Here is a 12,757-nt window from a genome sequence, read left to right on the forward strand (position 1 = left end):
AGCAAAAGAGCAATTACTCAAAAAAATTATTTAAAGAGATACACTCAAAAATACTATAAATAAGTCAAAATATCATTCTAAAAAATGTTCAAGTAACCCACAGAAAGGCAGGAAAAAGAAAACAAATGAAAAACAGAGAGCAACAGAAAATTAAAAAAAAAAAAATGGCAGGTTTAAGCCCTAATATATTAATAATTATGTTAAATGTAAATGTATGGACTTGCTTAGAGACACAAAGTTGAATTTAAACTTGGTAAAGCCACCTTAAGAGTCTTAGGTGCTATTTACACATTATTTTTTTCGATTACAATCATGCGATATGATTCCATTTGAAACTTCGAGTAAAGTTAGAATGCTGTTCCCTAAAGAATGAATAGTGTTTAGTTTAAGAAAAAAAAAATAGAATATGATATTTCTGATCAAAAGTTCTTTCTGGAATTCATGATAAATGAAAGGAATTTTGGCAGTTCCTATGTCATTCTGCATCTCACAAGCAACATACAATTCCTCCTTTCACTACAACGTGGTTATTCACTGAAACAACTGATCTTATAAAACAAGTTAAAGAAGCAAAGCCTCCTTCAGTTCCTGGCTTGATTCATTATTAGAATTCATCTTTCCTTTCACTTCACCGGCAATCCCAGATATTAAATGCCAAATGTCGGTCTCTCTGAAGGACAGGACATTAAACAATTTAAACATCAGTGAAATTGAATTCAGTTATCCTTAGCCACTGAATGATGACTCTATTCCTATTTATAATTTTTAAAGTAATACTACGTCCTTCCCAGAAGTTCTTTTTGAATTCCAGATTACAACAGGGACTGAAGTACAACAAAGGAAAAATGCAAAAAAGTCAAGTGTCAGGACAAATTAGAAGCATGCACATGTATGTAGATGAGTCTGGTTCAAATTCCTGTTCGACACAATGTAATATATATATATGCCTTACTGTTGAATTGTATACTTGAAACTTACTGAATTTCGTTAACCAATGTCATCATAATAAATAAATGAATGAATGAATAAATAAATAGATAGATAGATAGATAGATAGATAGATATAATTAAAAGAAATGTAAAAAAGTCCCGTTTGTAAGATATTAATCTTTATGAAAAAATTAAATATTACATAATTTCACCTAAAGAAGCTTAATTCTGCCTTAGTGTCAAAATTAAAATGTGATCAGAAAGTATACATTCTAACAAATGTAAGGGCAGTGTATTTACAAAGCATTTTACAACTGTAATAAGTAATATTTGATTGTACCATTAAGAAAAAGAAATACAAAACTGGCAACACTCAAGAAGCCCCTCATGTATCATCTCCAAGTCATCCCTCCCCCTCACAAGCACACAGGTAACCACTGTGCTGACTTTATGATAATCACTCTCTTGCTTTTTTTCATTGACCCAGCCTTCCTCTTTAGCTATTTCACTCTCCTTCCTTCTCACCAAACCAAAAATAATGTCTGCTTAATATCTTTCCTTTCTCATCTTCCTTTTACTCTCTTCTGTAACAACTTTATTGAGATGTAATTCACATATTATATAAATTGACATCACATTCACCATCTTAAAGTATACACTTGAGTGGCTTTTAGTATATTCATAAGGTTTGCAAGCATCACCACTAATTCAAGAACCTTTTCAACATCCCCAAAAGAAACCCATTCCCATTAGCAGTCACTCTCCACCATTCTCCCTCATCCCCCACCCCCATAGGCTACCACTAATCTCCTTTCTGTCTCTATATTTGCCTCTCTGGACATTTCTTAGCAATGGAATCATATAATATGTGGCCTTTTTGTGACTGCCTGCTTTCATTTAGCATGTTTTCAAGGTTTATCCATGTAGCATGTATCAATATAGTCCTTAATATGGTTGAGTAATATTCCATTGTATGGATATACTACATTTTACATGGGTGGCAGATCGAACGTGAGCTCGATGAGGGTCGCTATGGTGTCTATGAGGACGAAAACTATGAAGTAGGAAGCGATGATGAGGAACTACCATTCAAGTGTTTCATCTGTCGCCAGACCTTCCAAAACCCAGTTGTCACCAAGTGCAGGCATTATTTCTGCGAGAGCTGTGCACTGCAGCATTTCCGCACCACGCCACGCTGCTATGTCTGTGACCAGCAGACCAATGGCGTCTTCAATCCAGCGAAAGAATTGATTTCTAAATTGGAGAAACGTCGAGCTGCAGAAGATGGTGGGACTTCTGATTTGCCAGAAGATGCCGATGAGGGTCCAATTCCCATTACATAGTTTCCCCATTATTCTCCAATCTCAAAATAAATATTTTAGAAATTTTAATTTGTGTCCTTCCTTTCTAGGGAAAGTGACAGAGGAAAAGGCAGATGGTGAAGTAGGGTCCTGGATAGATGGCTTGTAGAAGCATCGAGGTAGGTATAATCTGGATTTTTACCTGATACAAATGCTGCCTGTGTGTGACTTTTCAGAACCCTTTGGCATAAATTACAAGAATGGGAGAAGTTCGAGAAAGGAGCTAGAATTTGCTTGAAGTAACCAAAGCTGTAATGAAAGAAATGAACCTATTTATTATTATCACATTTCTGTATCACTTAATTTACAAAAGTACTTTCATGCATTTTCTCTATTGGGAGCCTGTGCTACTTCAAAAAACATTCCAGCCACAGTGTAAGGTGGGGTGGCATGTGAGTGGGAGAATTAGGTTGAGGGACTGATAGCTAGTATTACAGCGTACATGTATGGAAAATAGTCCTGGCTCTCTTTGAAGTACCTATAGTAACCCCCTTTCCACGGATGATCGAAATGATCTATGCTGTGCTGTCTATGATAGCTGCTGGCTTCTTGTGGCTGTTGAGCACTGGAAATGTGGCTGGTAGCCACCATATTGGTCACTACAGTTCAGAACCTGCAGAGGGCCAAAATCTAGTATTTTATAATCCATTGCTTGAAACTATCTGTGTCCTCACAGACCCTGCAATATAGCTGATCATGTCCTATTAAAGTTAATTCATGTACCTGTCTTCCCAGCTAGTTTGTGAACTCCTCAGTGACTAGCCCAGTGCTTGGCATATAATCAGCACTTAATAAACCCAGAGAGATTTCAAAAGGGATATCGGGGCCAAAGCCTTGAATCCAAGATGAGGAGCTTTGACCAAATTCTGTAGGTAATGGGGAGATAGCAGAGTTTGAGGGAAGGGAACACAATCAGACTTTTTAAATGTTAACATGATTGCAGGCTATCAGATTGCAGGGAGAGGGATGATAAGAGGCAGGGAGGCCAGTTAGGCCAAATGATTAGTAAATTTTTATTGATCAGGCTAGAATTTGAGCTAATCCCAGGAAACAGATGCAAGAATAAATGGTGAGTTAGGTTTGTTTGTTTTTTTTTTAATTTGTATTCATTAATCCATTTAAAGATATTCTTTGAGCAGCTACTCTGCCAGACACTGTGCTTGGCATGGGGGATATTAACGAATAAAATGAACACAGCCCCTGTCCTCATGGAGCTGGACATCAAACAGTGACAAGTGTGACAAGTACAAGGAAAACAATATAATGGGATGATATCTCAGGATTAACCCAATCCCAGTTTTAGACTTCAGAATCATAACCTCACTTGACACAGTGTGATATATTCTACATAACAATGTATAAAGTATAGTGGGGATACCTGAGATACATGAGAGGCCTACTGGGAAAGGGGCTTATAAAAGCATCGCACAGGAAACAGCATTTAAGTGATGAGACAAAGCCGATTAGGAAACAGGAAAGATGACGTTGTAGAGGCAGATGGAGAAATAGGAGCATACACTGCCATGGAAGGCAAAGACTATTCTTGAAAAGTGTCATGGGAAAAATATAGCAATGAGTAGCAAAATAATCATTAAAATGGTTCATTAAAAAAATATATTCCTGAGAATTTATGCTAAAAAAAGTCAGTCAAAATTAGAACAAAGCTTTATGGAAAAAGATGTACATTGCATATAAAAATGTCTAAAGTAATAGTCATCAAATGGTAACATTGCTTATTTTTGATGGTGTGATTCTAGGGAATTGGTTACTTTTCTCTTTGGACTTTATCTTTTTAGACTTTTACCTATGTTTAAATAGATAGTAAACATATTTTGGGGGCGGGGAGAAAGAGATACATTGAATTGTTATCTTTTATATAAGCCGAAAGAAAGGGTCCAGGAGGAAAGAAAATGAAAGGGAAAGAATGCTGGCTGATGACTTAAGTTCTAGAAGGTAGCTATAACTGAGAAGGGATGGGATTAAAGGCATGAATCAAGAAGTTAGTCTTAAAGAGCTGAGAGAAAGAATAGGAAAAAGATAACATCTACTACTCCACATGTTTTTAAGTACCTGTGAATCTTAAGAGAATATACAAAATACATGCAAATGAGCATTATTCTTAGGATCCATAACATTCAGCAGATTCTTAAAGAGATCAAACTCCACAAAAGTGCATAAATCAATGGTGTACTCAAAATATTTTTTGTTTACAACTCTATGATTACATCTTTTAAAAGTCAGAGCTGTTTTTATCACCTTTAATCAAATGGTACAACTTCATTTCATAGGTGGAAATAAAATAGTTGTTCTTACAAATTAAAAAATTAAATATGGGGGTGAGGGGAAGCACGCTAGCAGAGATGAGAATGAAGCTGGACTCTGAAGGAATTAACCTAGTTTGAGAAGTGAAGGAAGTCTCCCCTAGGAAATTACCCTCAAACTGAGAACTGAAGGGGGATGGGAGAGAGAATATCCCAGGCAGAGGGTTAAGTATATACCAAGGACCTGAAGTGAAAGACTGGTTTCACCTAAGAACTCAAAGCATGGCTGGAGGAAAAAGACAAAGTGGCTTGATAGTCAGGGCCAACGAAGACACCTTGCAAGTCATATTAAGGACTTTGGACTTTATCTGAAAGGCAAAAGGATGCCATCAAAGTGTTTTAAGAAAGAAAGTGAAATGATCAGATTTGAATTTTTAAAAGATAATTATGCTGTGCAGGAAATGGATTGAAGGAACCAGACATGTAATGGGGAGATCAGCTAGGCTGATGCACTACAGATGACATGATGGTAGACTAGACTGGAGGCTGTGGACATTCATTTAATAAATAGTTTTTGAGCACCCACTATAAGTCAGGGATTGATTTAAGCGCTGGAGATACAGACATAACAAAAACACTAAAGTTCCTGCTCTCACAGAACTTACATGAGAGACTAATAGATTTATACATATATATACATAATATTGATTGAGATAAGTACTACAAAGAACAGTAAAGCAAGGTAAGGGGATAAGTGGTACGGGGAATATTATTTTATATAGAGTGCTCAGGGAGGGCCTCTTCTGATAAGGTGACATTTGAGCAGAGACCTAAACAAAGCAGGTGTCTGGGAGAAGAGCAGTTCCAGAGAACACCAAGTGCAAAGGCCTTGAGGCAGGAAAGTTTCTGACAGGTCCTAGGAACTGAAGATGAACTGCAATTGGAGTAGACTCAAGGAAGAAGCAAGAACTCTAAAATTGAGTAGGAGAAATAATGGAAGGAGGAGGCAGACTGCAGCCTTATAAACCACTGTAAGGACTTGGGCTTTTATTCTCAGTGAGATATGGAGAGCCACTGAGAGGTTTTGAGCAGAGGAGTGACATGATCTGATACTGGCTTTAAAGGGATCCTTCTGGAAACTTCAGGAGGATAGAAGAAATGTTTTATACCTTAATTAGGGTGTCTATTACACAGGTGTCTACATTTGTACAAACTCATTAGAATGTACACTTATGTGTGTTTCATTGTATGTGATTATATCTCATTAAGAAATACCTTGCAAGTGAAAGGAGGAAAAAAAAGAAAAGAAACTGGTCGCTAAATAGAAAATAAACCGAGCCGGGAGTATCAAAGGAAAGATTAGTTAGAAGGCTACTTGCCTTTATCCAGGTGAAAGATGGTAGTGGCTCAAACCATGTGGTGGTGAGAAGGGATCAGATTCTGGATGTATTTTGAAGGTAAAACTGACAAGGTTTCTTGGTGAGTTAGATATGAGGTGTAAGATAATGAGTCAAGATGACTCCAAGATTTTTGACCTTGGCAACCAAGTCGAAGATGGTACCACTTACTGAGATGAAAAGACACACATACAGAAAAGTACATAAAGCACAACTTTGTAGTATAACATATAGGAATACCTGCGTAATCACCACCCAAGTCAAGAAATACAAAACTGTCCCAGACAAGAAAAAGTCAAAGGTTCATCACCACCAAACCAGTATTACAAGAAATATTAAAGAGTCTTCTTTAAGAAGAAGAAAAAAGATTTAAAAATCTGAATAATATAATAGCAGTAACTACATATCTATCAACAATTACTGTAAATGTAATATAGAAATGTTCCAGTCAAAGTACGGGTAGCTGAATGGATAAGAAAACAAGACCTTTACATATGCCGCCTACAAGAAACTCACATCATATCGAAAAACACACAGACTCAAAAGGATGATAAAAGATGTTTCATGAAAATGGAAACAAACAAACACACAAACAAGCTGGGGCAGCAATACTTATATCAGAAGATCAAAAGTTCTTTCTGGAATTCATGATAAATGAAAGGAATTTTGGCAGTTCCTATGTCATTCTGCATCTCACAAGCAACATACAATTCCTCCTTTCACTACAACGTGGTTATTCACTGAAACAACTGATCTTATAAAACAAGTTAAAGAAGCAAAGCCTCCTTCAGTTCCTGGCTTGATTCATTATTAGAATTCATTTCATCTTTCACTTCACCGGCAATCCCAGATATTAAATGCCAAATGTCGGTCTCTCTGAAGGACAGGACATTAAACAATTTAAACATCAGTGAAATTGAATTGAATTATCCTTAGCCACTGAATGATGACTCTATTCCTATTTATAATTTTTAAAGTAATACTACGTCCTTCCCAGAAGTTCTTTTTGCATTCCAGATTACAACAGGGACTGAAGTACAACAAAGGAAAAATGCAAAAAAGTCAAGTGTCAGGACCAATTAGAAGCATGCACATAGATAGATAGATAGATAGATAGATAGATATAATTAAAAGAAATGTAAAAAAGTCCCGTTTGTAAGATATTAATCTTTATGAAAAAATTAAATATTACATAATTTCACCTAAAGAAGCTTAATTCTGCCTTAGTGTCAAAATTAAAATGTGATCAGAAAGTATACATTCTAACAAATGTAAGGGCAGTGTATTTACAAAGCATTTTACAACTGTAATAAGTAATATTTGATTGTACCATTAAGAAAAAGAAATACAAAACTGGCAACACTCAAGAAGCCCCTCATGTATCATCTCCAAGTCATCCCTCCCCCTCACAAGCACACAGGTAACCACTGTGCTGACTTTATGATAATCACTCTCTTGCTTTTTTTCATTGACCCAGCCTTCCTCTTTAGCTATTTCACTCTCCTTCCTTCTCACCAAACCAAAAATAATGTCTGCTTAATATCTTTCCTTTCTCAGCTTCCTTTTACTCTCTTCTGTAACAACTTTATTGAGATGTAATTCACATATTATATAAATTGACATCACATTCACCATCTTAAAGTATACACTTGAGTGGCTTTTAGTATATTCATAAGGTTTGCAAGCATCACCACTAATTCAAGAACCTTTTCAACATCCCCAAAAGAAACCCATTCCCATTAGCAGTCACTCTCCACCATTCTCCCTCATCCCCCACCCCCATAGGCTACCACTAATCTCCTTTCTGTCTCTATATTTGCCTCTCTGGACATTTCTTAGCAATGGAATCATATAATATGTGGCCTTTTTGTGACTGCCTGCTTTCATTTAGCATGTTTTCAAGGTTTATCCATGTAGCATGTATCAATATAGTCCTTAATATGGTTGAGTAATATTCCATTGTATGGATATACTACATTTTGTTTATCCATTCATCAGTGGATGGACATTTGGGTTGTTTCCACATTTTAGATATTATGAATAATGATGCTGTGACATTCATTACATATTTTTGTTTGGACATACATTTTCATTTCTCTTGGGGAGATACCTACGAGTGGAAATGCTAAGTCAAATGTTAACTGTTTAACCTTTTTAAAAACGTTTTTTTTACTGAAATGAAATTCATGTAACATAAAATTTACCAGTTTAAAATGAACAATTTAGTGGTATTTAGTACATTCACAGTGTTGTGAAACTATCACCTCTAAATAGTTCCCAAACATTTTCATCACCCCAGAAGAAAACCCCATGCCCATTAAGCAAATGATCCTCATTATGTCCTTCCTGCATCCCCAGGCAACCACCAATGTGCATTTTGTTTCTATGGATTTAGCTATTCTAGATATTTCATGTAAATAGAATCAAACAATATGTAATCTTTTGTGTCTGGCTTCTTTCACCTAACATAATGTTTCCAAGGTTTATCTACACTGTAGCATGTATCAGTATTTCCTTTCGAGGCTGAATAACATTCCATTGTATGTATATAAAATTTATTATCGATTCATCTGTTGATTGACATTTGTGCATTTTCCACCTTTTGGCTATTTTGAATAGTGCTGCTCTGAAAATGGGTGTACATAGATTTACTTGAGTACCTGTTTTCAGTTCTTGATTTACTTGAGTACCTGTTTTCAGAGTATTCATCTAAGAGGAGAATGGCTGGGTCATATGGTAATACTGTCTAACTTTTTGAAGAACTGGCAAACTGTTTTCCACAGCGGCTGCACCCTTTTACATTCCCACCAGAAATATAAGAGGGTTCCAATTTCTCCACATCCTCACCAAAACCTGTATTTTTCCCCTTTCTTTTATAGCCATCCTAGTAAGTGTGAAGTGATATCCCATTGTGGTTTGGATTTGCACCTCCCTAATGACTAATAACATTAAGCATCTTTCCATATGCTCGTTAGCCATTTGTATATCAACTTTGGAGAAATGTCTATTCAAGTCCTTTTCCCATTTTTTAATTGCGTTGTTTGTGTTTTGGTTTTTCAGTTTTAAGTGTTCTTTTTATATTCTAGATACTAGACCTTTATCTGATATATAATTTGCAAACATTTTCTCCCATTCTATGAGCTTTCATTTTACTTCCTTGTTGGTAGTCTTTAAAGCACAAAAGATTTTAATTTTGGTGAAGTACAGTTTATTCATTTTCTTTTGTTATTCATATTTTGGTATCATATCTAAGAATATATTGATAAATCCAAGGTCAGAGAGGTTTACCCCTTTGAAGAATTTTATAGTTTTTGCTCTTAACATTTAAATCTTTGAGTTACATTTAAATCAATTTTGAGTTAATTTTTTTATATGGTATGAGGTAAAAGTTTGATTTCATTCTTTTGCCTGTGGTTATCCAGTGACCCAGCATCATTCCTTGAAAAGACCATTGAATATTCTTGGCACTCTTGTAAAAAATTCAGTTGACCATAGACACATGGGTTTATTTCTGGACTCTCAATTCTATTCCATTCACTTATGTCTATCCTTATGCCAGTACCACAAAATCTTGATTACTATTGTTTTGTAGTAAATTTTAAAGTCAGGAAGTATGAATCCTCCTACTTTTTGGATATCCTGGATCTCTCGCAATTCCTTTTGAATTTTTGAATGAGCTTGACGATTTCTGCAAATAAATAAACTGGGATTCTAATAGAGAGTGTATTGTATTTGTAGACCAATTTAGGTAGTATTGCCATTTTACCAATATTAATTAATACTAATACTAATCTAATTCATGAACAAATGATGCTTTTCCATTTATTTTAACCTTTAATTTCTTTCAGCAATGCTTTTTAGTTTTCACATTTTAAGTACTGAGCTTCTTTTATTAGCTTTATTCCTAATATTTTATCTTTGATGCTATTGTAAATAAAATCATTTTATTAATTTCATTTTCACATTGTTCATTGCAAGTATATAGAAATACAATTAATTTCTAAATCTTGATCTTGATCTGTAACCATGCTGAACGCCTCAGGATTCTCTGTAGCTGATCATGTTATCTGGAAATAGAGATAGTTTTACTTCTTCTTTTTCGATCTGGATGCCTTTTATTTCATTGTTTGACCAATTGCCATGGCAGGAACCACTAGTACTATGTTGAATGGCAGTCATGAGAACAGACATCCTTGTTTTGTTCCTGATCTTAGGAGGAAAGCATCCAGTCTCTCACCAATAGGTATGCTGTTAGCTGTGAGGTTTTCATAGATGCTCTTTTTGGGGGGGCGGGGAGGGTTGAGGAAGTTCTCTTCTATACTGAGTTTAAGTGTTTTTATCATGAAAGAGTAGTGTGTTTTTATAAAATGTTTTTCCTGTGTCTATTGAGATGATTATGTGGATTTTGTTTTTATTCTACTAAAATAGTGTCTTACATTATTTGATTTTTGGATATTAAATCAACCTTGCATTACTAGGATAAATTACACTTGATCTTGGTGTATTATTGTTGGATTCAGTTTGCTAGTATGCATTTGAAGATTTTTGTATCCATATTCATAAGAGAGATTATGTCTTTGTCATGTCTTTGTCTAATTTTGATATCAGGGTAATACTGGCCTTATAAAATGAGTTGTGAAATGTTCCCTTCTCTTCTATGTTTTGGAAAAGTTTGTGAAGTATTGGTACTAATTCATCTTTAAATGTTTGATAGAATTCAGCAGAGAGCCATCTGAACCAGGGCTATTTGTATATTAGTTTTTTTTGTTTTTTGTTTTTTGTTTTTTTTACCACTAATTCAGTCCCCTCACTTGTTATAGGTCTATTCATTCATATTATGTATTTGTTCTTGAGTCAGTTTCCATAGTTTGTATTTCTATAAATTTATCATTTCACCTAAGTTATCTAATTTGTTAGCATACAGTTGTTCATGGTATTCCTTTATAATTCATTTATTTCTATAAAGTCAGCAGTAATGACCCCTCTTTAATTTTTGATGCTTGTAATTTGAGTCTTCTCTTTTGTTTCTTGGTTAATCTAGCTAAAGATTTGCCAGATTTTTTGTCTTTTCAAAGAACAAGCTTTCAGTCTCATTAATTTTCTTTATTGCTTTTCTATTCTCCATTTCCTTAATTTCTACTCTAATCTTTTGATTCCCTCCCCTCTGCTAGGATTAGGTTTAATTGGTTCCTCCCTTTCCAGGTTCTTAAAGAGGAAGGTTAGGTAATTAATTTGAGATCTTTCTTCTTTTCTTAATGTAAACATTACAGATATGCATTTCACTCTAAACACTGCTTTTGCTGCATCTCATAAGTTTTGGTATGTTGTGTCTTCATTTTCATTCATCAAAAAGTATTTTCTAATTTCCATTCTATTTCTTCTTTGACTCATTGTTTTAGAGTATGTTAATTTCCACATACTTACAAATTTGCCAGTTTTTCTCATGTTATTGCTTTCTAATTTCAATCCATTGTAGCTAGAGAATATACTTCTATTCTTTCAGTTCTTTTAAAGTTATTGAGGCTTGTTTTATAGCCTATCATTTGCCTGCGTAATACCACCCAAGTCAAGAAATACAAAACTGTCCCAGACAAGAAAAAGTCAAAGGTTCATCACCACCAAACCAGTATTACAAGAAATATTAAAGAGTCTTCTTTAAGAAGAAGAAAAAAGATTTAAAAAATATAAATAATAAAATGGTGTAACTACATACCTATTAATAATTATTTTAAATGTAAATGTATGGACTTGCTTAGAGACACAAAGTTGAATTTAAACTTGGTAAAGCCACCTTAAGAGTCTTAGGTGCTATTTACACATTATTTTTTTCGATTACAATCATGCGATATGATTCCATTTGAAACTTCGAGTAAAGTTAGAATGCTGTTCCCTAAAGAATGAATAGTGTTTAGTTTAAGAAAAAAAAAATAGAATATGATATTTCTGATCAAAAGTTCTTTCTGGAATTCATGATAAATGAAAGGAATTTTGGCAGTTCCTATGTCATTCTGCATCTCACAAGCAACATACAATTCCTCCTTTCACTACAACGTGGTTATTCACTGAAACAACTGATCTTATAAAACAAGTTAAAGAAGCAAAGCCTCCTTCAGTTCCTGGCTTGATTCATTATTAGAATTCATCTTTCCTTTCACTTCACCGGCAATCCCAGATATTAAATGCCAAATGTCGGTCTCTCTGAAGGACAGGACATTAAACAATTTAAACATCAGTGAAATTGAATTCAGTTATCCTTAGCCACTGAATGATGACTCTATTCCTATTTATAATTTTTAAAGTAATACTACGTCCTTCCCAGAAGTTCTTTTTGCATTCCAGATTACAACAGGGACTGAAGTACAACAAAGGAAAAATGCAAAAAAGTCAAGTGTCAGGACAAATTAGAAGCATGCACATGTATGTAGATGAGTCTGGTTCAAATTCCTGTTCGACACAATGTAATATATATATATGCCTTACTGTTGAATTGTATACTTGAAACTTACTGAATTTCGTTAACCAATGTCATCATAATAAATAAATGAATGAATGAATAAATAAATAGATAGATAGATAGATAGATAGATAGATATAATTAAAAGAAATGTAAAAAAGTCCCGTTTGTAAGATATTAATCTTTATGAAAAAATTAAATATTACATAATTTCACCTAAAGAAGCTTAATTCTGCCTTAGTGTCAAAATTAAAATGTGATCAGAAAGTATACATTCTAACAAATGTAAGGGCAGTGTATTTACAAAGCATTTTACAACTGTAATAAGTAATATTTGATTGTACCATTACGAAA

At 34.4% G+C, this 12,757-nt stretch overlaps 1 protein-coding gene across 2 annotated transcripts in view; it reads left to right on the plus strand.

Moving 5' to 3' along the window:
- RNF113A (ring finger protein 113A) overlaps window positions 1–12,757 on the plus strand; it is a 33,292-nt gene that overhangs the window by 4,851 nt on the left and 15,684 nt on the right. The window contains exons 2-3 of one of the 2 annotated variants that reach the window (XM_025046053.1): window positions 1,924–2,253; window positions 2,342–2,410. In XM_025046053.1, coding sequence (XP_024901821.1) covers window positions 1,924–2,253; window positions 2,342–2,400 — 389 coding nt within the window. In that variant the 3' untranslated portion in view covers window positions 2,401–2,410. The remainder of the gene's footprint in view (window positions 1–1,923; window positions 2,254–2,341; window positions 2,411–12,757) is intronic. The other variant, XM_015589445.2, reaches the window with a different exon arrangement.

This window comes from Pteropus alecto, unplaced genomic scaffold, assembly GCF_000325575.1.
Source record: "Pteropus alecto unplaced genomic scaffold, ASM32557v1 scaffold280, whole genome shotgun sequence".
In the NCBI taxonomy this organism is placed as follows: domain Eukaryota; kingdom Metazoa; phylum Chordata; class Mammalia; order Chiroptera; family Pteropodidae; genus Pteropus; species Pteropus alecto.